Here is a 27,561-nt window from a genome sequence, read left to right on the forward strand (position 1 = left end):
ATAAACTGAACAGTAATTAACATGTTGAAAAAACTACATCGAAAAGAATGCATTAATAGAAGGCAGAACTTAACTGGCAATGTCACCAGTATCTCATTTATTTAGAATGCGATATACAACTAGAACACATCAAGTATATGATAAAATTGTAGTGTGATGCTCTTTATTACAACTCATTTGACACCTGTATTAAATAGAACGGAAAAATAAAACACAGAAAACTAAAAAAGCATACACAGTTGCTTCTAAGGAAGGGGACTAAGAGGTCTGGGGTGGGAAGGAGACGTTTTCACCATTACACTCTATTGTCTAAAGTGTGTCTTAACACATGCATGTATAACTTTTTCGACCAAAAAATAATGAGCTAGTCAAAGAGATTAAAAAAAAAAGTACAAGATTTTCAAATAAATTAAGTAATATACAATAATTCTAATAGAAAGGTATAAGCTGTTGCTGGAGAAAACTGAAATGGCATCCAAAAGACGAAAGCTTAAGACTCCCTAACACCATCTAACAGATGAATCGTTAATCTGACTGTGCTGAACAGTTGCCAGTGTTATTTTGTATGTGCCAATGTGAAGAGATTTTTCTAGGAAATAATAAAAGCTTAATTTTTGTCATATAAATTCTTAAAAAATCAAAGTACTGACAGTTGACCACTATCTTTAATTGCTAAATACTAACGAGGAAATAGAAACTTACACAGAAGTCAAAGTTTATTAAGACAAATACAGTTATTAGAAAAACATAGGTATCCTATATTAGAAATTATTTTTAAGGCTGGCAAAAGTCCATTTATTAAGAGCAATAATATAACAGAATTCCTATATAACAAAAAAATCTAAAGACTGTTTTTCTTTTGTAGTATTTGGACCTAAACCAGCTTATTTATTATCTTCCAGTTAGTCAATAACGAGAGCTTGTACATAAAGGTCGCTAATTATTAGGTCTAGGTATCAAGTGTCTATCGACAGCTCCATTTCTTACCTACTTGGCTGCTGACGCTGTGTGACGCCCAGCACCCCACGCCCCCTCTGAAGCACTGAGTGTGGTGTGCAGGCCCAGGCACCTGAGAGCTGCACAGGGCCCGGGATGCCCGGTGTCCTCCGTGCTGTGCGGAGAGCTAATCCGTGGAACAGCCACAAGCAAAGAGCACCTCCCAGTGCACAGCACGTAACCAGAGGAGCTCCAAAGATGCACAACTGACAGTCCATCTGAGACCGAGACACTGCAGGGTGCGGAGACACCAGGTGGACTTAAGGCCAGTGCCTTCGTTTCCAATCCCGGCTCCTGCTACAGCCGTATAATCAGACCAGTCACTTACCACGTGAGGTCTTTCCTACTGTATGAAACGGGTCTGTGCGAAAATCATGTAAATTATGTAAAAGTCTTTCACACACCATAAAGTACAAGATGGGTACAAATCATTAGAAATTATAACATGCTCTCCCCTTGAATACAGAACTGGTTAATTGTAGAAGCAAAACTGCAGCCTATAGGTGGTTCTCTACCCTGACTACATGTTAGAATAACCTGTGAATTTTAAAATCAAATTTCAAAGTAGATTAAATTTAATTTGATTTAAACTGTAAACAGGGGGAGGGAAGCTTTCAGGGTGAGGCCCAGGCTCTGCAGGTGACCCTAACAAGGCAGCTTGGGTTGAGCACCCTAGCTACACCCTCCTAATTATTGCAATGCCCAATCTAAATGATTTTTTAAATCTCTTTGGACTATTCAAATCTGTGCTCTCGTCGCTAAAATGATAATCAAGAGTTAATAACTACAAATAAAAGCATCAGGATAAAACTAAATATTTACCACAAGAGGGAGTAGGTGAATCAGTTATTCGGTTTCCATGAAAGTAGCATAAAGTTTCTCAGGGAGAATTAAAACATACAGTCATCCTTCAGTATTGGCGGGGGGAGGTTGGTTCCAGGACCACCCCCTGCAAATACCAAAATCCGTGCACGCTCAAGTCTCTCATATAAATGGAGTAGTATCCACATGCACCCTGCACATCTGTACATCCTCCCCTAATCATCTTGACTACTTATAATACCCAATACATGAATGCTACGTACAGGAAACACAGCGTAAATGCTATGTATATAGTTGCTGGCACGTGACAAATTCAAGTTCTGCTTTTAGGGACTTGCTGGACTTTTTTCCCCCAATATCTTAATGCGGATGAATCCATGGATGTGGATGAATCCACAGATGCGGAACCAGTGGATACAGAGGACCAACTGTATATGTAAAAACACCTTTAAACAAGTTACAATGATATTTTATTACTAATTCTAGTTGAATAAAATAGGCATCTTCGGGAAGATTTACAAGTAACTTTTAGAAGAATTCAGAGATGGTAACAGGTGAAAAGCAGACAAGAATAGGTTTCATTCTTTCTTTCCGTGAACACCCTGGGGTATGACGCCAAGAAACAAAATAGTGCAAAGGTAGATGAAAAAAAGGGGAGAAAAAATGAGATCAGCAAAAGATTAAGTAACCAATAACTAGATAAGAGAAACTGATCGAATGCATTTCCACTTATGACATAAATATTTTCTTATGGTTCTCCACCTTATTATATCACATTAAAAAATCATATTAACAAAAGACACTGTCAAACATTTACTGAATCTTGCCATGTTAAGCCTAAAATTCTTTAGCTAGTGGGACATACCTAAGACTGGAGACTTGTTCTCTGCTCTCTAGGTTTGGGAAAGGCCTCGTGAAGCAAGCCTTGGAATTTACCAGAACGTTCCAGTCCCTCAGGCTTCTCTCAGCTTATGGATATAAGTACTGTTTTCTTTCACTACACTTGAGTCTTAAAAATATGTTTACACGAAATCTGAAAGTGTCGGTTTAAACAGTGACGGAGCATGGACCCAAGATCCTAAGTAAACTCTCTGTCTAAAATGTCAAAATATCAAGAACACATGTCACCATCAGCTGCTTCGGGTATTCCCACCCAGTGGGCTGGTAATACCCAAGTCCATCGTGGCCAGGGTAACTTACGACTGTCTCTCACACGTCGACGCCAGAGCAGTCAATACACTTGAGTGTGCGCAACTGTAACGTCACCGAACGTGGTTTAAAAGGCAACGTGAACAGCTCTAGGTCTTGACCCAACTCTGTTAGCGCACTCACTTCCCACAGAAGCCATTTCATCAGCCCTTCTGTTGTACTGCGTATTCACCTGTGAAGATACTCCAGGGCCAGTGCAGTGAGCAAGGCACATCAGTTCTCAATAAAAATTCCTGAACTAAATGAAGGACAGCCAATAAATCTGACCCAATGTCTCTACTGCTAGTTCAGAAGCGACGTGCACGGTTTCAAGGGTGTGGGGTGTGTCTTCTGCACTGCTGTATCCTCAGCAGCTGGCTCAACCGCACGTATAATAAATACTCTTTGGGAGAATGATATAATACATAAACTTAGCTACCATCCCAAATTTAAAAGGTTCACAAGGAAGACTGAGGCAAATGATATATACAAAGCATAAAAATGTGTATTTGTCACGTCTTCATGTGTAAAATCTATTTTATCACAGAATGAGGCATTGTACAGAAGTAAATCTTACAGAAAAGTGTATGTCATTGAAAATAAACTTCTTACTAATTTTAGCTGTTCGCTAGAAATCTTCTAAAATGCAATACAGACTTTCCTTTATGTACCTAGGAAAGTTCTTCTGATTTCAAGTCAACTGCCACCCTCTAAGCATCCTGCGAGTCTGTGCGGAAGTGGAGGTGTCCCCAGGGCTCCATGCGCTGACTGCTCTTCAGGTGGGAAGTCGAGACAAAGCGGAGGAGACAGGTGAGGGGCCTTTCGGTTCTTTCAGGTTTCTAACCCTGTGAATAGACTGCCTATCCCGCAAGATAAAGTGAAGGACAGAGAAGAGAGACTGCTGTTCAGGCCCTGCCTTGAGTAATTTTTGTAGGAAAAAGTACCTTTCACCAAAATGGAAACACAGGAGGTATAAGCCACTTGAGCTGCTCTGTCTTGTGTGGGCGAGGGTAAGGAAGGGCAACTTGAGCTGGAGACAGGCTGAACTTGGGAATCTCGTGCACACTGAAGAAGAGGCGTGCAGTAAGCACTGCATAATCAAGTATCCAGCTTGTTGGCCAGCTTGGAGGATGCGGAGTGTCCAGAGCTCAGCAGACAGACCTGGTGCTGGAAACCTGGGAATCCTCTGCCTGTGGAGGTGACCTGAAGACAGAAGGAAGAGCCACCCTTCACCATAGGCTGAAGCCAAAGAAGCTTCCACAAAAGGACAGAGGAAGTGTACGTAAAGGCAACGCAAAGAGAAGCGGAATCCAGGGGAAGATTCTTTGCAGGTCAAAGGTGAGGGAGGCTGGACGCACAGACGACGTGAAGGCAGGTTCCAGGACCAGCCCTGCGACACAGGTGAGCCTCTGACGTGGGTGCTCAGTCCGGCACCCAGCTCAGCCTAGGGGAGACTGTCAGGAGAGAGACACGGCCGTGGGCGCCAGCTCCGGAGGGAGTCACTGGGAGACGGAGATTCACAAATTATTTTACACAGAGACACAAATTCAGAAAGGGTTAGGAGTGTTCTGAAGTATACAGGCAGCACACGTTATCTGTGGTCGTTTATGTTCTGTAAAATCCAGAGAACACCTACTAAGCAAATGCTACACCACGGCTACTAGGGAAATAACGCACACGTACACATACATACGTACCTCACAGAGATAATAACGTTCGGTCCTAAAAACTCACCCTGGTAGAGTCTATTTTCTCTATTTTACAAAATAAGCGAGCTTCAGGAGAAACGGGCCCAGCACCCAAGCTGCTCGCACCGCACCGCGACTCGATCCTCTGGCCGCCGCTCTGAGACTCTGAAACCAGCAGCAGAACCGTCCCTCGCCCCAGGCCAGCTGGGGCCGGGCCCACAGAGCGGCTCCCACCACCACCGCCCCCGCGGCACCCGCGCATGCGCACGCGCGCCAATGGCAGATACTGATGTCAGGGTTACAGACGCATTTCAGCAAGTCGGCAAATTCGCAAATACAGTTCAGCTGGTTTTGGTTCACGGATGATCCGGGCTGGGGAGCGTTAAGCCTGAACGTAAAAACTCGGGGTGCAAAGTGACCCACCTGAGACTTCTCACAGCACGGAGGGAAGTGCCTTTCAACCGCGAAGAAGAGCATGAAGAAATATAACCAGAAGAAATTACTATGAAAACTTGGTAAAACTTCTACAGCTTGCACTGTTCCCTAAAACTGTATTTTTATTATTATTAGCTGCCCTGTAATAATCAGCAGTAACACCCATAAACACAGAATCATCTGGGGACTTTCACAGGAGCAGCAATGAAGGAGACGGCTGTCAGTAATGACCTCCGCTCCACAACCAGAAGTGAGGGGAAAACCCCAAGAAACACAATAATGGTAGCAACTCAATGCAGGGCAGATGGGCAGAAAAAAGATGCACGGAAGCCCAACCAGGACTAAGAAGTAACGGTGTAAACAATAAGGAGTTTAACTGATTTCAGAAAATGGTAGTAGCCTAAACGAAAGGGTTCTTTTCAAAACAGATTTGCTCAGAGCCCAAAATAAAGCCCATACCAAGAACAGTCTTTGTAATTCTTAAAAAGAAAAAAAAAAAAAAAAAAATCTCCTAAAAAAGAAGAAGTAGGGCAGAAATATAGAGGGAAAACTGAGGTTTGGCTTAATGCAGAGAAGAAGAGAAGACAATCTACCTTAGAGAGAACCCTGGAAACCTGCAGAATGGGTTCTGTCTCACCAAAAAAGATGGGGGAGATGAGGCAGAAGACCACTCTGGATCTCCCTCATTCTCAGGCCTGAAGTGAGCCATGGGAATTTCTAAAAGGGGTGCTTAAAAGGATATGAAACGATTATTTGAAAATCATATTTCTGATAAAGGGCTTGTACCTAAAATATATAAAGAACACTTACAACTCAATAATAAGGATACCAACAACTTAATTTAAAAATGGAGAGCTTTGTGACCACCTAGAGGGGTGGGATAGGGAGGGTGGGAGGGAGGGAGATGCAAGAGGGAAGAGATATGGGAACATATGTATATGTATAACTGATTCACTTTGTTATAAAGCAGAAACTAACACACCATTGTAAAGCAATTATACTTCAATAAAGATGTTAAAAAAAAAAAAAATGGAGAAAAGATCTGAATAGACATTTCACCAAAGAAAATAGAGGAATAACCAAAAAGCACAGGAACAGATACTCCACATCATTAGGCATCAGGGAAGTGCAAGTTAAAACCACAAGATACCACTTTATACCCACTAAGATGGCTATTAAAGAAAAAAAAGAAAAAACCCATCAGTGCGGCTATGGAGAAACTAGAACCTCGTGTATTGTTGGTGGGAATATAAAATGGTGCAGCCACTCCAGAAAACAGTTCAGCAAGTTCTTAAAAAGTTAAACATAAACTCACCATACAGCCCAGCAATTTTACTCCTAGGAATCCACCCAAGAGAAATGAAACTGGATGTCTCCACCAAGATTTGTACATGAATATTCACATCAGCATGATTCAAAATCAGCATTAACTGGTGAAAGGACAAACAAAATGTGGTATACCCACACAATGGAGTATTACTCAGCCACCAAAAGGAATGGAGCACTGATACATGCTACAGCACAGATGAACCCTGAAAACGTAACGCTAAAGGAAAGAAACCATACACAAAAGATCACAGACTGCATGATTCCACTGACATGAAAGGTACAGAAAAGGCAAATCTACAGAGACAGAAAGCAGGTAAGTGGCTGCCAGGGGCTGGGGTAGGGGATCTTTATGGGTGATGGAAGTGCTCTCAAATTGAATTATGGTCGTGTTTGTACAACTCTGCAAACAGACTAAAACTCCCTGACTTGTACAGTTAAAACGGGTGAACCTTATGGCACGTAAATTAGAACCTCATCCAAGGGAGGAAGAGGGCTAAAATGAGAGAGAAAACACGAATGTCTGAGGTCAAAGACAATGTCAGTGTAGCTGAATCAGTAAGTACCACCTAATGTCCTGCGGTAAAGAAAAGGAAAGAGTACAGAGACCAAACATGACGGCCACACGCAGCTTGACCAGCCCCCTTGGAGGTGAGGGCATTTAGGTACACTGGCAGTGCTTTTCCCGTTAAGCACGCAAGCCTGCCCACTGTGTGACCTGTAGGAACTGACGCTGCAGAGCTGAGGCAGTGGCGTGCGGAGTGCTGGGTGATTCTGGCAGTCTCTCCACAGTCACGCCTACTAACTCAGGACCTAGGCACGAGACTAAGAAAGTCATTAAGCCCGATATTACAGGTTTTGTAAGAAACACCTAAGTTTTATATCATGGGTTACATAAGGAGTGAATCCCTAAGCAAAAAGGATCAGAACGGAGACGAGCCATCCCCACCGGCATCAGAAAGATTATCAGAATAACTTGCCTTCGTGGTTCTGCTATTTAACGAGGACGTGAGAGACCTCTTCTCCCGCACCCTATTCAATGGGCTCCCCTGGGCAGAAGACAGCACTGAAAGGAGAATCAATTAAGGACTAGATTCTCTGTGAAAATCCTTTGCTCCAGGAAGACTCCTAAGGAGACGAGAGTGGAACAAGAATTTATCTTCAATTGGGAAGGAAACAAGTTGTCCAAGATGAGGCATGATTTAGAAGCTGGAGTGATCCATTTTCTCAGTGCGGGGCAAAACTACATTCCATTTAGGAGTAACTGCTCCAAGTGTGGTGGAATCACAAGACATTTCCTGCAGTCAGGATAACCCGAACTTCTCTCACTGAACAAGAGCTCTCAGGACTGCAGCCCACCCTCTCCAGGCGGAGATCCCTCAAGGGGCCTCCTCCTCAGACACCCTGCCCTCCCGGCCCCGGCCCCGAGCCTCCAGGTCACACGGAGCGTGTCCTCGGGCGAGGAACACTGCCGACGGGGAGCACGCAACGCGCCATCTTGTGACTGGAGAGCAGGGCTGAGGGCCAGGATGCCAGAGCGGTGCAGTAAGGAGACGGCTTCTGTTGCTACGGCCACTGGGAAGCACTGGGGCCAAGCCCGATGCACCGCTCTCAGTTATCACAGGGAACACGGAAGCAGCCCCTGTGGAGCTGGTTCTAAGTGATTTTTACGGATGTAAAATCCGTAACTTTACTTTGACTTTAATTAAATGCTCGAGAAACACAAACCAAAAAAGGGGAGCGGGAGAAAAAAAGATTAGCTTCCTCAGAAGCTGGAGAGATCCAAGATTTATTAGCTGTAATCGCAGTTCTACAGACTCCGTTCTCTCTGCCTTTCCTTTTTTAAAATGTTTTTATTTTACCTTTCTCACCAAATGAATACGTACAACAAAAGGAGAGGTATTATATCTCGGTCTTGACTGCAGGACCACACACAGACCAATGCTGGAATACTGTCCAGTAAGTGCGGTCACACATGTGACTGAAGACTCGTGACTCCCTGGAGCCTGCTAACAGGAGGAAGTGTCATCATCGTGGATCACTCAAACCAGGGTCTGTGTCCCCACAATGCCCGCGGGTACAGAGGAGAAAACCATTCAAGATACGATCAAGTTTGCAGTCGGCCGACAAATGCATCTGGCCCCAGTCATCTAATTTCTTGGGAGACAAGTACGAAGGAATGGAGTTTAGGAGGGTGACCTCACTGCTGGTAAGGCTGCTAGCTAGGACCCCTGCTCTCCCCCCACCAGGCCTTTGGCTAAACTGCCCTCCCTCAGCAGGAGCCAGCTGACCGGCTAGGGGAGTGAAAGGCAGAACAACAGGTGCCTGGACGTGGAGTGAGGCCTGGACTGGAGTCTTAAGCGGCCACAGCTAGTCAAGAGACGCACTGGCTCAAGGAAGGCAGCTCCCACTTTGGAAAAGCAGCTCTCCCTACTCCCTCCGCTAAGTTCCTTTGATTTGGAGACCGTCTCAAACCCTAGAGATTCCTTTTCCAAAGCGGCTCTAATGATACAAGTGCTAGGTTTCTGGGACTCCCAACCTGATGAAAAACTGCTCTCTCAGGGTCAGCAGAGCACCAAATTTAAATGTAAGCTGCTAACTTTCCTTCTTGGCAAAAATTAATAATGTTACCGTTTTTGACCAGTTATTATGTATCGGGAACTGACTCAGCTGTGGGATGAAAGGGCTTTTTTTTTTTTTTAAAGTGAAATGATTGCAGGTTCCATGACTAGGAGAGCAAGTACGGAGCTAGTCAGTGTTTAGGAAGGGGGAACTTCAGGCCTGAAAATGCCTAAAGTCGTACGATGTGAACACATAATTCACCGTCCAGACTGGGACACTTTGGGAAAGAAAAGGACATCATTAATACTGATGCTAGGATGACCGGGAAAAACCAGAAGTGCCTCAGCGCACCAGGACACGGGCTCGCCCTCCTACAGTACAGCCATTTCTCTATTTAAAACCCTTCCATGATCCCCATCACTGTAGAGTAACCTGTAAACCAGTCCCATCCCTGTAACTTGGGCACACACCCCAACTACAGCACACGTCACATGGGATGAGAACCGTGCATTTTCCTATGTCTCTCCACTCCCGCCAGTCTGCAAACTCAAGGGCAAGGGTCTGTGTTATGGGCCTGACGCTCTACCTTACTGCTTGTCACACAGCAGTTCTCAGTAAGTACTAAGCGGCTCAGTGACACTCATGGTTGTTCATCCTCCATCCAACATCACAATGTCTTAGAGCAGACTCTCCTGCACGCATGCTTTGTCCACCCGCCTTCTCAATCTCCCAGCTGTCATTTCCTAGCCACATGACACTAGGCGAGTCACTGAACCTCTGTGCCTCGGTTTACTCACCGACATACGCAGGAATCATGACAATACATACTTCACAGGGTTATTGGGAGCATTAAATGAGTTACTGTATGTCAAGTGCTTTCAGCAATGCCTAGCCCTCGTAGTAAGCACCCAGTAAGCTTCTTGAAGGCAGAGACATTTGTCCCTTTTGATCACTGCTGTATACTCGCTCCAGAAATAAGGCCTGGCAGAGAGACACTCAACGAGATGGCTGAAACTTAATGACATACACACTTCTCTCCCCGGTCCTGTGCTTTGCCCCGCAGTGCCACACCCTCCATACCCCCCAGACTCCTGCACCCTAACAAGAGCACAGCACCATCCCCTTCACCATGGGGCACTGACTGATAGCCATCAAACTCTCTACGCCAGCTGTCAGGATGCCAGCTGTCAGGACACTTTACCTGAAGTAGATTACATGATACTCCTGAGTTTCCCACCTTCCAACTGTTCAATTCTAAGTACAGACAATGGCTGGGGATTCAAAAACAGTTCCAAGAACTTTTTAAGTCTAGGACTGAATGCAAAGCTAACTATCAGGGTCAGGGCTGAAAATAAGGAAAGATTACTACTATGACCTTGTGTTTCCACACTTAAGGAAGGTAACTACTTTTAGAATATACATTCAGACATACATTGTACACAAAGTTACAAACCCTATAAGTCATAAACAGTAATACAAACTCAGCTTACTTTTTAAAATAGAATTTTACAAAAATAAAATTACCTAAAATTAAGCCCACCATTGTACTTAAATATCCGGTTCCACTTCCCAGGTTAAGAAAAGACAGTCCTGGTTGAAGTTTCAACGCTTCCATAACTTCAGAATAAATGCAAGGTGCTGACAAGTGTATGTTGCCATGCTTCCAGGCTAAGTCTTTGTACGCACTGTCCCGGTAGCCTTCCAAATAGTAATCTCCGCGATCAATCGCTCTGAAGGCTTGCTCCACTCGCTCAGTGCGGATATACTGCGCTTCTTTTAAGTTATCAATCAAGTCATCATTATCTTCCCCAGCACTCACAGCTCCTCCCATGACAGTATGCAAATCAAACCATCAATTTTAAAATGTAATAAAATTAGCAGAAATGGCTTCCAATAATGTAGTGCGGTTTGCTTTCCTTTAATATTGCACTTGATTTCCAAAAATAAATTAATCCTGAAAGGGAAGAATAAAAATAAACAGGTTTAAATGAATGCTCAAAAGGAAAGTAATTCCAGTTTATTAAATATATAATAGTCATTATAACTAACTACCATTTCTCAAGGACATATTCTGCTCCAGGCACAGAGTTAAACTCTTTAAATGTATTGTTTTATTTATTCTTATAACCACCACAAAAGGCAGCTTAAGTTTGATCTCATCTGTACAGACAGGAAACCTGGGACACAGAACTAAGTTAAATCACCTCATACTGTGAGGCCCAGTATGGCAGCCACGGTCACACATGGCTACCTAGACCTAAATTAATTAAAATTAAATACAATTAAAAATGCAGTCACACCGGCTGCACTCCAAGTGTTGAAGGGCCCCACGTGGCCAGTGGCTGCCATAGCGGACAGCGCTGCTCTGGAAGGGGCGCTGCTGGGGCGTGGTCCCCGGCCTTCCAGACTCCAGAGACCACGCTCCTCCGCCACTGAGCCACGTGGCCTTCTTCAGAGTGTGGAAAGCCTAGGTAAATATACACGAGTTACTGGATTTAAGATTCCTAAACTTAAATATCCACTATCAATTCCTAAATGCACCACATAAATTCAAAATGTTAACATAAAGTAGATTACCTAAACACGGAATACAAAATGGAACTACAACATGTTTAAAATGTGTGTATATAAATAAATATACATACAGGTAAATATACATATTAATATTGTTGTGTTTGGTAAATCCTGTCATGATAAATGAGACCACAAATTTTGTTAACAACTTTAATAGTTTAAGCGTTAGAACATGATATACACACGTAGGTACAATGAACTTCTTTAACAAGTCAAACTCAGCATCTTTGAACGGAGACATAAGTGCAACTTGATAAAATAAGAATTTCAATAGTACTATTTAATACACAATTTAAGCTTTATTCAATGCGCTAATAAGCAAATTCATGTATCAATTAATTTCTGAATTAATAAATCAGGCGAGAGGGAAAGCGAGGAACGAAAACACCCATGGCCAGAAGCAAGAGCTCTGACAGCGCACTCGGTCCACTCCGGGCGGGAGAGAAGACGAGCAGCCAGCCGAGCGGCCGCGCCCCCAGGGCCTGCCCCAGCGCCGGTGCCCTCCTGTCTCTCCTCCTCTCCAAGCAGGGGAAACACTGCAGACTCGGTGCCCCTCCTGTCTCTCCTCCTCTCCAAGCAGGGGAAGCACCGCAGACTCGTGCCGCGCTCCTATGTGACGCACACACACGGCTGGCTCCGGCGTCCCCACCCGCTCCCCTTGCAAAGGGCCAGGGCCCGCAGCGCCGTCCTCCCCGCGAGCCGAGCGCTCCGCAGCCGCCACGCAGCGAAGGCGGACGGGACAGACCCTCTCCAGCTCCAGCGCCTCGCGCCGCGCGGGGGGCAATGCCAGCATTTATCGGTGGTGGGATTTTGGCCGCGCCGTGAGGCTGGCGGGATCTTAGGGTCCTACCGCCGGCCCGCCAGGGAATTCCCCATTTAGAGGTGTTTTTGACAGCGTGGCCTCTAAGCGCAGGTTAGCTTTCCCACCTGGTCCTCAAAGTCTTCCCGAGACGACAGAAAAGCTGGCGACGCTAGGCTGCGGCAGCTCCCGGCAGCCCCCGTGCAGCACTTGCTGAGGGTCTGACGAGAGCGACGCTGACTACGCAGAGACATTTTACAGACGGCTCTACCGAAACGCCATCACCTACTAGCTTGAAAAATTGTTTCCCTTCTGCTCTGTTTTATGGCTGAAGAGTGACCTGACCCTTCTCGGGTCCTCCTGAACCCTACCCAAAATCATCACAGCAAAACGCACACGTGGGCCTCACCACACGGGAGCTCACACTCTCGGTGAGAAAGGCAAGGGGAAGACCCAAGCAAGCAGGGGCTACCACCATTTGCTGCCATCTGTGTACCACCTCATCAAAGCCACCATAGGCCTGGGAAGAAGGCCCTCGCACGCCCACTGTCAAGTGAGAAACCGTCCGTAAAGGGATGGGGAGCTCCAGCTCATGTGACAGACGGCGGCCGAAGGGGCCCATGGAGCCCAAAGAGGGAACTGGCTCCCGGGGTCAAGGAAGCTCTGTTAAGGGCATGGACTGTGCAACACAGTGAAGGGAGGCAGGGAATTACAGGCTGCGGAAAGGGCTCAGCCTGAGTCAAGAGAGCAGAGAAGCTACACGGAGCCGGGCAGACTTCACCCTGTAGGCCAGTGATTTCTTTGCGGGGGACCCTTTTGAGAGTTTGGTCACAAACTCCCCTCTATTAAAAAATGAACAAACTAGAAGTGTTGCATACAATTTCAGAAGGCTCCTGAGTTCCTAGAGACCCAGGAGTCCACTCTAGTTTAGGAACATCTACTATAGGCAGCAGAGTCAGTCAGGTATTAATTACTTTTCCATTTGAGAAAGTGCAGTGCATCTGTGTTTCAGATCTACTGCAACAGACCAGGCACTCAGAAGGCTGGAAGAAACATCACCTTGTCAACAGGGTGTAGCGCCCAACTGCGATTTCCCAGACTCCTTTCTCTCTGGTCTGGTAGGAAAGAAACAGATCTGAACAGAAAGCTGAAAGGGTATGCAGGAGGGAGGAAGTCAGGAAAGGCTTCCTGGAATAGGAGGTACAACCTGCTGCAGTGCATGCTTCTTCAACACAAATGAGCTCACACGTTCAGCATACACAGTAATGACGTGGAGATAATGAAGGTGTGGTGGTTTACAATACATGTTCGTGTTCTGAAGTGACAGGAAGGCACAAGCTTCCACACACTAAAGGCATACCGTAGCAGCTCATAAAGACTTTAAGCAAAAAGCTTAGAATAGAGTACCTTCCTATGTAAGACAATGAGATGATGGTACAGTGTCTTCAAGTAATCTGGGGGACTGTGGATGCAGATGTAAAAATGCTAAGACGTTTTCCCTGAATTAAAACAACAGACTAATGAAGGCTATACCCAGGTTCAGATTTTTTAATTTTAATAAAAATGACATCTATATGCAAATAAAATGATAATCCATAAGCAAATGGTCTTCCAGGGCCTGAATGTCAAAGGAGGACGATGAACCCTAGGGTTTAAGGCTGTGAAGGACTGACTGACTGTTATGCCAGCTGCAAACCCCAGTAGAGGTTTAGCTGTCCCAGAAATTTTATTAGGATTGGTATTGTTTCTGCTGGTAAGCTGGTTGCACAGGCTTTGAGTGGCATGCCCCAATGCTATTTTTCCCACAAGCCCTGCTGTTTTGCAAAACATGAGGTGTTTTTAGATGTTATAGTAGAAAAACCCAGTACTTGACCTCTCAGACCCTTGAAAAGATCCTAGGAGACCTCAAGGACCCCAGAGCACATGTGGCAAGCAGCTGGCATAAACAATTACAAACTCAGATGAACAGAGCACAGCAGCTGCACAAGGTGTTAGGGGGCACCCAGCCCAGACACAGTGGGGGCAAGGGAGGGGATGGAAGGACCGCAAGAGTTGCCTAAAGAAGGCCTGGGAAGCAGAGACAGCAGAAAGCAGGAAAGGCATTTCGGGATGCAGAAGGGACAGGGGCAATCCACCCGCTCAAACACTGCAAACAGCACCGCAGAGGTGAGCCCGGGGGCAGAAAGCAGTGCTCCGGAGGCCAGAAGGACCAAGGGGCCTGGCAAGCTCGCAGGGCACAGCACATGGAGCCCAGACCGCCTCCTGCAGGGGGGGCAGAGCCAGGGGAGGACGTCAGACAGCGAGAGGCGCGCTGAACGCCTGAAACAGGATATTAAGGGAAAACCAAAACCGTAAGAGAAAGGGACTGTTAGGACTGGAATACATTATTTGGTCTGTGGAAGGCAACATTCACATAGTCATAAGAGAAAACATGACTGCTGATTTAATTTGAATAGTCATTTAACCACACTGGGAGGATGAGAGGGAGGTAAAGGGGGGTATGGGAGCTAACCCTTCATCTGTAGCAGAACGTAAAAGCTATCTTTTTAAGTTCCCTCTGGAGTGTGAGCCTCCTGGGGGGGGGGGGGGGGGCAGGTGAAGCCAGGAACTGCTATGCTTTGTCTCCAAGGCTCGTAGTATCACTTAACTTTCTAAACTGTGTATTTGCATTATTTGAACAAAACTGACATGGTAAAAATAAAGACAGCTATATATATTTATTTAGACCAGATGAAGTACAATAAAGACACACGGAGAATAGTTTCCTAAGGAATAAAAATACACTTAACCAATAAAATAAGTCTACAGCAGAAAAACCACGAAACAAAAAAGAGATCATAATATAAATAATAATTTACACTACAGAGCTTCTAAGACGTCATTTTATCATATACATTGTTCTGAAAAACTGAGTGAAAAATGAATCACATAGTACATATAAATTATATGTATAATTATAAATTACATTTTATAATATTCACTGATTTGATTATAATAGTATATGCATTTACAGAAAACCTGAAAACCAAGTAAAATAAATAAAAATTATTGATAAGCCTAACCTTTGAAGAATCACTGTTATTATTTACTTTCTAAGCATCAATATTCTTATGTTTTTAACACAATGTTGGTATTATACTGTATATATTATTTCAACTTTCACTTAATATGTCTTAAGCATTTATTCATGCCATCAAAAATTCTTCCAAAATCCAGGGGCATGATATTCCGTCAGACAGATGCACCAAGTAACCAATCCCCTGACTACTGGACCATGAGATTTTAAATTGATTATAATCAATGTACATATGAGGAGTTCGGCAAGTTAAATCTGTAGTGAATGTTTTAATAATTCAACAATAATCTCCTAACTTGAAATACAGGTCATTTTTTATGAGTAAGGCAAACAATAATAATCTCCTAACTTGAAATACAGTTCATTTTTTATGAGTAAAGCAAACAGTATTAAAAAAGCCATTACAGCATTAGGTCATGGAATGTGTTTGCCATTTGTTAATTCTGAGATAATTCCATCTCGATCATGGAAAAGTGCCAAACACAAGTCAAGAGACCAAGGTCTAGCCTCGATCCCACTGATAACTTTGCTGTATGGCTCTGGGCAACCCTCCAGACCATCACTTCCTCACCTGTGAAATGAAGAGGCTAAGTCTCTGATTCCTAAGGTTCCCCAGGGCTCTGATTTCTCTGCTATTTTGGCATCAGTTAAACCTGCACTGAATACAACTGAGTTTTAGTTATCTAGGAATGAGTGTCTGTGCCTCAGCATTTCAATCACAATTTTTTCTGCCCCACTCCTGCCATTTTCTGTAACATAGAAGAAAAAAAAAAAATTTAGGGGTGTTCAAGTCCTGCATTAAACAATAAAAGCAAAATAAGGATTCTGAGAAAAAGAAGAAAGGGTAAAGGTAGAACAGGACAGAGTGTCAGAATCAAGGACTGAACAGCTTGAGCAGTTATGCCCCGGAAGGAAGCTGTCGCACTTACTCCTAAGAACAGTTTTCGCTCCTTGAGGGTGGAGGAGCAAAGGGCACATTCACATAAGCTCACCTGACATGATCTCCAAGCGCTCCAAAAGCTGCTTGCCATGCTTTCAAAATTAGGTCTGTGACTTTAATGTACCTGGTTGTGGGAAAGAACTACTGGCAGCCCCATTCAATATCATGGTGTCTTTCAGGCAGCTTAGGGATGTTCTATGGAAGGTTAAAGCCAAGTCAAAGGAGGCAGGAAGCAAGCCGGTGGCAGACAGACGCCACGGGGCGGCAAGAGAACAGGCTGAAGGCTGACCCCTCCCGGCCTTCCCGGCGCCGGTGGCCAGCGGTCGCTCCTTGTGGTCCTGTCTCCGCAGAGGTGGGGACACAGCTCACCCAGCTCTGGGGGAAGGAGACTGGTGACCCAAACAAAGGAGAACACACTACTGGAGGGCACAAACATAGGCTCTTTCTTCCTCAAGCCCTCAAGGATCTTGCCGTGGGAGTCATGGACCAAGGCCGCTCTGAGTACAGAGAGAACTGCATGGGAACCTTTCTCAATGATGACAGACAAACACGAGGAAACACAGAGACTTATGAAAGGAAGAAAAAGAAAAAATAGGGTGAGCCAAGGTTCGCTACTCCATGCCAAAAGCTGCTGAGAACATCTCATTAACTCTACATCCAAGGATAATGCAAAGCTTGCCCTTGTTTCAGTACTAATAACACACACATGCAATTCCCTATGTACCTCTACCTACCAGGCACTGGAGTCTGTTTCTTCAGCATCCCTACGAAGCAGCACTAACCTTATCTTACTGACGAGAACAAAGTTCAAAGACCACGAGACAAGCTCACAGCCGGCAGGGGTGAGCCACCACGCAAATCCGGTCTGTCAAGCCGTGGACCCTCCTGAAACACAACAGTTGGCCCAGAGGCTCCTGACCTCTCACTCAGAAGAACCTTTCATTCTCTTAGCTGAAAAGATGTTCAGTTCAGATCTCCTTCCCTCTCCTCAACCTCTCATTTCCTTTTTTTCCTCCCGTTTGTACTCTTGGTTCCAAAGAAAGAATGGATGAGACCAGCGGTCCCCAACCTTGTGGGCACCAGGGACCAGTTTCGTGGAAGACAATTTTTCCACAGACCGGGGGCTGGGGCGCGAGCGATGGGGAGTGGCAGATGAAGCCTGGCTCGCTCACCCGCCTCCCACCTCCTGCTGCGCGCCCGGCTGCTAGGGCCGCGGACCGGTACTGCTCTGCGGCCCAGGGGTTGGGGACCCCTGGATTAGACGGAAATGAAGCATCTGATGTCATTTACTGACTGTACAGCCTCGGGCAAACTATTTAACCTGTGATCTTCAGTTTCCCTATCTACAAAATGGGAAAAATAATTATCACATCATCAAATTTGTGAAGAGTAAAGAGTGCGCTACATATAAAGCTCCTAATAACACACAAATCCAGTAAATACTTCATTTTCTTTCACTTCTATGACACAACACACATTCCAAACTTTCATTTTTCAATCTAGAAGACCAAAGAGGGAACACAAAGAAGGACCAGTTCTGGAATCTGGCGCAGTTATCACGCAGGGAGTGGCCTCCGTGAGACACGGTTCTAGAGGGAGAGTGTGAACCCTGAAGATGGAGCGCCAGGAAGAAAGGCAAACTGATAAGCCACTGTCTCCTCCCCAGCCCTTCAGTTCACTATGACAGACAGTCTGAAGAAACGAAAGAAAATCTGTTCAAGCGTCCACACTAGATACTCTGACATTCGGCAAGTGCCAACATGCCTATATTCACCGATGCGGACTTCTCAGTTACCTTCTCAACCCCACTACTCCAGAGTTGCTCCCGCTGCCTTTCCCCACAGTGCCCCTCATTCTTCTAATTCTCCCCTCCTCCCCACCACCTGGGACACTGGACAACAGCATGAACTCACAGACGGACAGAGAAGCAGTAGGTGGCGGCTCGCTGAAGAGTTCAAGGTACAGGACACGAGGGGATAAAGAAATACACATTTTTTTAAAGAAGAGATATGAAGCAACTCAATCTGAAATCTTATTATTTTGAAAATTACAGAACTTCATATAGCTCCAGGAGTCTCTCCTCCTCTCCTCTTACTCAAAGATCTGAATCTACGGCCTTGTCAAACCTCTACCACTGCCGCGCAAGCACGTGGTCACCGAGCACAGCCCTAATCGTAGACCACAAACACCCTCACTATACACGTGTCTGTGACGTAAGAAAACCAATCCTCGGGTAATAACCTCATCAGGTTTGAGGATATTTACTTAACATCTTTCAATTTTTCAAGAAGTATTAAGAAGTGCTATACTACAATCCTTAACACTTAAAAACAATCCTCATAGGAGCCACAGCCTGCAAGTTGTTTACTTCCTCTAACTCGGGAAAAGTCTTAACCAGAATACTGAAATGGCAGCTGTGCTGTCCGCTTTCAGTCCGTTAAGTGACAATGTTCTTAGGACGTAATGAGATCGATGGGGAAGCATGAGAGAAAAGCATACATATTTTCAGCTCCTCTTGGGTCATGCTTTCAAAGTGGGGCTTATTTGAAAAATTATGAATTCACACAGGACAATATTCAAATAAAAATAAAAGAATACTCCGAAGCAAAACTACACGGTTTGGAAACTACTCATCAGTTCAGATAATTTGTATCTGTTCCCTTCCACTAATTTGTTCCAATATTTCGTTATAAAATAAACCAGAAGATGAGCTCACGCCAAAGATGTTCTTTCTGTATATTAACATATACTGTGTAACGCAAAGCCTGGCCTTGTCACACAGGATGATTCTGAGCAAGTGCTTATCTTTTCTGGTTTTGGTTTTTTCAACTGGGAGACAGTCATTACATCAAATTATTTTGATGGCACCTTTAAAAACTTTCAGAAAGTCTAAGTAAGCGCTTTACTAAGCAAAGATAAAGAATGTAAGGTTAACTACAGTTTTCCAGTATTATAAAATGGCATCTCTTTTTTTTTTTTAACATTTTTATTGGAGTATAATTGCTCTACAATGGTGTGTTAGTTTCTGCTTTATAACAAAGTGAATCAGCCATATATATATATATATATCCCCATATCCCCTCCCTCTTGCATCTCCCTCCCACCCTCCCTATCCCACCCCTCTAGGTGGTCACAAAGCACCGAGCTGATCTCCCTGTGCTATGCGGCTGCTTCCCACTAGCTAAGTATTTTACATTTGGTAGTGTATGTATGTCCATGGCACTCTCTCACTTCGTCCCAGCTTACCCTTCCCCCTCCCCATGTCCTCAAGTCCATTCTCAACATCTGCGTCTCTATTCCTGTCCTGCCCCTAGGTTCTTCAGAACCTTTTTTTTTTAGATTCCATATATATGTGTTAGCATAAGGTATTTGTTTTTCTCTTTCTGACTTACTTCACTCTGTATGACAGACTCTAGGTCCATCCACCTCACTACAAATAACTCAATTTCGTTTCTTTTTATGGCTGAGTAATATTCCATTGTATATATGTACCACATCTTCTTTATCCATTCATCTGTCGATGGACACTTAGATTGCTTCCATGTCCTGGCTATTGTAAATAGAGCTGCAATGAACATCGTGGTACATGACTCTTTGAATTATGGTTTTCTCAGGGTATATACCCGGTAGTGGAATTGCTGGGTCGTATGGTAGTTCTATAAAATGGCATCTTTCTGAAGTCCATCATGGTCACTTTATCTACAGACAGACACTAGTAAAAGCTGCATAAAACAAAAACACCTTGTTATATTTCAGTACCAACTCACATAATATCATAATTACCTTAGGGTATTTCAGGACAGGTGGTATTACCTGCACCATACGAATGAAGAAAACCAACTGAGAAAGAGTAAATTGTTCTGGATTTCCTAAGTACAGAGATATTTCAGCCTTATTCATAGATCTTATGTCATGCTCTACTACTAATATTCACATTATCAGAAATAAAATGACTAGAAATGCAGGTCTGAGACCCTTGAGAAATGCAAACACACACACACACCACATTGATACTATAGCTTCATTTCATTTATGGGGACAAATAGTTCTATCCTTATTTTTACTCACAACCCAGAGAAAGTTTAAGAAGTTCTGAGAAATGAACTGTCGTCCTAAGATGACCATAACAATGCTATGGGCTCTGAAGTAAGTGCTAAGAGCTTCACCTTAAGTTCAAATGATTAATTTGTCATCAGTGGTTCCTTTACTTAATAAATCTCATTTTGAGAAAACTGTCCAAACTAAGCAATCAAAATGCTTGCAAAAGCTTTTAAAACTATAGCTCAGTACCTCCCTCCAGGCTGCACTGAACACTTCTTCACCACGGATCCGGCAAGATGAGCACGACACAGGCACACTGAGGAAAGAATGTCAAAGGATGGCTTCAGTGCACACAGACAGTCTCTGCTCAAGGAAAGCAGTCTCTTAAATAGCTAGCATATTTTCAGAAAAAATGTTTAAAAATTACTTTTAATTTGGCTAAAATGAATGCACAGAACTAAAGATCTGTAGTAATGTAAGAAACCGTTTCATTTTAAAATGAAGTTAGACTGGTCTTCAAACTATAAACAGTAGTCAAACTGGGTGAGTAAAATCATGTTTATTAATAGCGTATTTAAAACACTAAATGTTCCCTCAACAAAAAGTTACTCAAAGCAAACAGTATTACCTTACGTTTGGATATTTTAATTTTTAAGTGTTTTGCACAAAAAGACTTTACTTGATGATTTCCTCATTTAATAAACAAAAACTGATAACCTAGTCTCAGGAACTCTGATAGGCACAGACGTTACAGTGCTGAGTCACAACCCTCCGCAATGTGAAATTCTGGTCAGAATTCAACAGGAGCCACATCAACAGGAATATAACTTAATTTTACTTTACTCTTTGCTACCCTTACAAGGATCATTTGTAGAATGATCATTTGTAGAATGAGTATTAGTATATCAAATCGTAACTTCGCATCAAGTTGTATGTTCATTATGAGTCATATTCTAACAGAAAGTGCTCTTTTAAAATAAAAATAATACTTAAATAAAGGCTCATAGGATACTGTGTGGGTTCTGGGTCGGAACCCTAATTGTACAGCTTCCCAGCTATGCGGCCTCAGGAAACATAATCCATCTCTCCAGGACTCAGCTACTACATGGTAAACCCAATATTAATAATAATAACTACCTCAGGATTCGTGAGAAATGTACGGGATAATCTACGTAAACTGCCTGTGACAGTCCGTAACACACACCATGTGCTCAACAGCTGTTTTTATGACTTAATACAGACCTACTTAGTCCTCTCACAAAAGAACACGTTTCCATTTCAAGAAACATTCATCAAATGTATAGAAATCTAGCAATAAAATATAATAAAGACACATAAAATACTGTGGATGTTAGGTGCCAATTGTAAATGAGATCTCAATAACCCTATGGTGTTTCTGAGGGAAACCAAAGCATGGAAAGATTGGGGCAAGACTGTGAGGATTTATCTTGTGAGCTGGATGGAATTGGAGGAATCAATGTGAACTCATGATACGAGTTTAAAATATATATATATAAAATACATATGTGTGTGTGTATACATATACATGTATATATACACACACACATATAAAAATAAGAAGCTATAGAAAACACATATACATACATAGTCTTCCATGTTTAAGAAGGCCTAGAAGATTGATAACGACTGCTTTTCTCTCTTGTTGGAAAAGGTGCAGAAGATGTTGTGCATTTCTACCTCCCACTCCACTCTCCTATCTGTGCACACTGAGGACCCTGAGGTGTCCACTCCCCCAGTGTCAGTGGGGACTCTGGCATCTCGGCTGCAGGTTCTCGGCCGCCAGCTCTCCCCACCATCCTGGGCACCTTCAACAACTGCTCAAGCACCAAAACTCCAACAACGGCAACTGTCTCATCTCTGAGGACCTGCCCACCCACTGCCCCCGGAATCCTTATTTCACTCTCCAAGCACATCTTACATCTAACTTGCTGATCCTTCTACCACTACACTTAATCTTCAGTGTCCCCAGTCCTTGAGCTAACTTTTTCTATGAAAGGTCAGAGAGCAAGTATTTTAGGATTTGCAAACCATAGTTTCCACCACAACTTCTGAACTGTGTGCTTCTAGAGCAAAAGCAGCTACAAACAACTTATAAATCAAACAGTGTGGCTATGTCCCAGAAAATTTATTTATGGACCCTTGAAACCTGAATTACATAGAATTTTCACATCATGAAACAGTACTCTTCTTTTAGTATTTTTCCAACCATCTGAAAATGTAAACACCCTTCTTAGTTTGTAGGCTACACACACACAGACAGCGGGCCCAGCCGAAGCCATGGGCCACAATTTGCTAACACCAACCAGTACCACTTTCTTCCCAAACCAGATAGGTCCCACGAACAAGGCTTCACCGCCCTTACTCTGCTCTGCCTTCTGTTCCTCTCAACTCTGCACCCTAACTTTCCGCCTCACTCCTCTGCGGACTCCTGGCCTTGGACAGTCCAGTCATGTCTCGGCAGGCTCCCACAGAGCAAGAGGGTTCCCGGCACCTGGCTCCCTCAGCGGCCGCCCTGGGCACTTTGCGGAAGGCAGCCTCTGGTGAAACACCTCTCTAACATTTTTGCCTCATACCCCAGAGAGCAGATTTCTAGAAAATTCCATCAAGGAGGCACCAGAGCAACTTCTCTGCCGTCCAATGAGCCACACACCCTCTCAACAAGGCCTGGATCTCAGCCCCAGGTGGGCCTCTTCCTTGAGTGCTCAATCACAGCCCCAGGAGTAGTGGCTGCTCCTTATACCGTTTCTATATTCTTTAGGGCTCTCTTTACTTACTAGTCAATCCCATTATAGCTAACAATTCTTCACATTAAACTTTCCCTGTTCAAATTACCGTGTGGTTTTCCTTTCCTGTATAAACTAGACTCATACAAACCTGAAAACCAGAAAGACTACATTCACGTCCATCAGAAAACAAAAGACAGTTAGGCAGTAAAATGAACTGAGGATACACAAGACCCTGACACTATGCCAGCCAAAACACCCACAGTCCCATGGATCTGACGCGAGTTACTATATCCTGCAACGACCCCCCCTTTTTTCAAAACTTCTAAGTATGTGATTGTGTTTTATCTTAGTTTCTTGGCAAAATGTTAAACACTTGTCACCAGCTTTTCTGTGCTATGAGAGCGGTCCACCATGATCACAGAGGGAAGTCAGACGGCCAACAGCAACTAGGAGTCTGAGGGCAGCAGGCGCCAACTCTGCCGTCTTAAAGCTCTTGCTCAGGGGGACTTTCCTGGTGGCGCCATGGCTAAGAATCCGCCTGTCAATGCAGGGGACACGGGTTCGAGCCCTGGTCCGGAAGATCCCACAGGCCGCGGAGCAACGAAGCCCATGCACCACAACTACTGGGCCTGCGCTCTAGAGCCCACGAGCCACAACTACTGAAGCCCGCAAGCCACAACTACTGAAGCCCGCACACGTAGAGCCCGTGCTCCACAACAAGAGAAGCCCCTGCTTGCCGCAACTAGAGAAAGCCCACGCGCAGCAACGAAGACCCAACACAGCCAAAAATAAATAAATAAATTAATTAATTAAAGTTCCTTCTCAGGAGATCCATCACTGGGTCACACTCTTAGACAGAAAGATGCTTGGTAGCCTCAGCTACTGGAGTCAGCTTAAACATGAGCTTGTTAACTGAAACACAACATCTTTCTGGTTCCCTTGTTTCCCCTGTATAGACTTCAATAATTATTAGCACACCTGGAAAAGGACAGAATAAAACCAATGAAAAACTCATTAAATTTCATGTAGGCATGGTAGGCAGGCTAAAAATAGAGACCCACAAAGGAATGAAGGAACAGGGAAACAGCAAAGCCAAATTCTTGAAACAAATGCCAGAGATAAGCAATAGTAAAGGTTACTTTTTCTTGCCAGTGGCATTTCAAATTGAAAGAAGACCATCAAAAAACATTTACTGGAAAAAGCAGTCCCAGAGTTGTAGGAACACAAAGGGAAAACTAAATATACAAACAGGCCCTAAAGAATTCAATGGATTTGTTGTATTACTCATTTAGCAGAAAATAATTTTGGAAGAAAGCAACAGTAAAAAACGCTAAATAAGTCATATAAACATTGCTGCTGCCCTAAAAATGTGATACACTGAACACCAGAGAAGAGCAGGAATAGCCAGAAAGACATCCGTATGTTTCTACAGAGCATTTAGTTTTATTTTAATGTGTGTTGTGTGGGGAGGTATATGTGTTCTGGAAAAACAAAAATATTTTCAAAAATAATAATTTACCTTATCCAACTACCTTAATGTCATTTTTCCATTTTTTACAGCAGGGGAGCCTAGGGTAGAAATTTATTTATGTCTATTTACAGTGAATGCAGAGGGATAGTCTTTCTTTCCTACTGAGAACGAAGAGTATATACAACTTCTTCAAATACAAGACTCTTTCCCCCAAACTGGAAGGATTCCATGTAGCAAATTCACAAGGACCCCAGCTTCTGTCTGCCAGAAAAGCGACTTAAATAGCTCTTAATTTTGTCCATGTCTTCCTCCAGCGTACTGCCTCAGGATTTTGAGGGCAGGTATGTATTTCTCCTTTTTCCTGCTCTGCTGATTCAAAATCACCCTCCTCTTCAGTACAAATTTTCCAGTGTATTTAATAAATTACTAGATTAATTTCACAGGGCCGGGGGGCCCCACCATCACTTCAGATACAATACACCCAAAGCCATCTACACAGCCCCTCACCTTGCAGTGTAGCTACTCTCGTCCATTACTCCTACGGCTCTCAGTGAGAATTCCATTCTGTCACCATCCCTATCAATTTTAGCTAGATTACTACAACTAACGTCAAGATCTTCAAGTATGAAGATGGTCTTCATACTTGTGGTTCTCCCAACTTCAACAGCATCTGTACACCATTTTGATTCACCTACCCAATATAAAGAAAGGACGAAGCTCCAAAAACTCAGAGGTGTCTCCAGGATGCTGCAAAAATGAGAGAAAATCCCACCTGGCAGGGCTCAAGACCACCCCCATTTAAAAACAGCAGTAGGAAAAAAAAAATAAAAACAGCAGTAGGACTTCCCTGGTGGCACAGTGGCTAAGAATCCGCCTGCCAATGCAGTGGACACGGGTTCGAGCCCTGGTCCGGGAAGGTCCCACATGCCGTGGAGCAAATAAGCCCATGCGTCACAACTACTGAGCCTGCGCTCTAGAGCCCACGAGCCACAACTACTGAGCCTGCACTCCAGAGCCCGCGAGCCACAACTACTGAGCCCACATGCCACAACTACTGAAGCCCGCGTGCCTAGAGCCCGCGCACCACGACAAAGAGTAGCCCCCGCTCTCTGCAACTGGAGAAAGCCCGAGCGCAGCAACGAAGCCAAAAATAAATAAAAAGGACACTAATATAAACGCTCTAAATCAAGCCTTTAAAAAAATTTTTTTAAATAAAAATAAACACAGCAGTACTAGTTTATCAGCTTTGTAAATGTCATCTAAATATTCTGTTGGGGGAAAGGGTTGCTTAGCAATCATTTCACTAAGGAATCAAATGATCACAATGTATTATTACCTGTATACATTTTCTATCACTGCCTTAACAAATTACCGCAAATGAAACTGCCTAAAACCACACAGGTTGATTATATTACAGTCCTGGAGGTCAGAGTCTACCACAGGTCTCACTGGGCTAAGATGAGGATGCAGGCAGGGCTGCATTCCTTTCTGGAGGCTCTAAGGGGGGTCACTCTTGCATTTTCAGAAGTCCCGTGTCTGTCTGCTTTCTGTGGCTTGTGCCCTTTTCCTCCGTCTTCACAGCCGCGTCAGGCCGGGTCCTCACTCTGCCTCTTTCGTCCACTTTCAAGGAGCCCTGTGATCACGCTGGGCCCATCAGGGTAATACAGGACACTCTCCCTATCAAAGCCAGCTAATCAGCAACCTTAATTCCCCGGAGCCATACAGGGTAACATACTGACAGGGTCCAGGAACTAAAGCAGGCACACCCTGGGGAAGGGGGCATTATCTGTCTACCACACTGCCCAAAGTCTACAGCCAAATGCTGCACCACAGGGAGTTACATCTGTACACTTGGGGACTGAATCCATTCTACTCACCTAAGATACAGGAAACAAAATAAGAGATCACAAGGATAATCAGCAGCAAGAGATACGCTCATATTCCTTGACAGAACATGGAATTCATTTTCTCTTACAGATAAGGCACGGTCACATTAAGACAACCCGAAATCCCCTGAAACAACAATAACTATACCGCAGACTATACAAGGACTTTAAAGATGACCCTGCAATTCAATTTGAAGTACTAACTGGAAACTGCAACAAATAAAACCATCAATTTTTTGGTTTGGTTATTCTTAAGGCATGTAATCATTTTTTCGTATAAATGAAAATGTATGCCCAGTCCTAACCCTTGAGCAGTATCACAAAAAACCCTGAGCATTCCTAATATGCTACACCATTGGGAGAAATTGTGCCTAAGCTTAAAACCACTTAGGGCTCAAATCTGCTCAATTCCTGCCCTTACTTTTAGGACACTGGAAAGCCACTGTACAGATTCATTCTGAGGGCTAACAAAAATTCAGTTCAGCGTGACTTAAGACCCTGTACGTGACAGTGGGCACCTTTTCTCAGCTGTTGGTACTTGTCAGGATTTTTGCAGCAGATTCAAAATTGCTCAAACTTTAATGTAGTATGATTCCAGGTTGGCCTCAAGAGGGAGCACCCTTTTAAAAACAGACTGCCCTACAGGTGGTGCTTTGCGTGTTATCAAAGACAGCCTCTTCAATAAGTGGTGCTGGGAAAATTGGACAAATACATGTAAAAGTATGAAATTAGAACACTCCCTGACACCATACACAAAAATAAACTCAAAATGGATTAAAGACCTAAGTGTAAGGCCAGACACTATCAAACTCTCAGAGGAAAACATAGGCAGAACACTCTGACATAAATCACAGCAAGATTCTTTTTGACCCAGCTCCTAGAGAAATGGAAATAAAAACACAAATAAACAAATGGGACCTAATGAAACTTAAAAGCTTTTGCACAGCAAAGGAAACCATAAACAAGACCAAAAGACAACCCTCAGAATGGGAGAAAATATTTGCAAATGA

At 43.9% G+C, this 27,561-nt stretch overlaps 1 protein-coding gene across 5 annotated transcripts in view; it reads right to left on the reverse strand.

The window, feature by feature from the left end:
* The window catches only part of PCMTD1 (protein-L-isoaspartate (D-aspartate) O-methyltransferase domain containing 1), a 62,917-nt gene that overhangs the window by 24,012 nt on the left and 11,344 nt on the right, over positions 1–27,561 (reverse strand). Inside the window, exons 2-3 of one of the 5 annotated variants that reach the window (XM_061171533.1) lie at positions 20,697–20,763; positions 10,542–10,971 (exon numbers count right to left, since the gene is read on the reverse strand). The exons of 2 other annotated variants lie outside the window; for them this stretch is intronic. In XM_061171533.1, coding sequence (XP_061027516.1) covers positions 10,542–10,848 — 307 coding nt within the window. In that variant the 5' untranslated portion in view covers positions 10,849–10,971; positions 20,697–20,763. Of the gene's footprint in view, positions 1–10,541; positions 10,972–20,696; positions 20,764–27,561 lie in introns of those variants that run through there. 2 more of the 5 variants (XM_061171534.1, XM_061171536.1) reach the window with 2 other exon arrangements.

Source organism: Eubalaena glacialis, chromosome 17 (assembly GCF_028564815.1).
Source record: "Eubalaena glacialis isolate mEubGla1 chromosome 17, mEubGla1.1.hap2.+ XY, whole genome shotgun sequence".
Lineage (NCBI taxonomy): Eukaryota > Metazoa > Chordata > Mammalia > Artiodactyla > Balaenidae > Eubalaena > Eubalaena glacialis.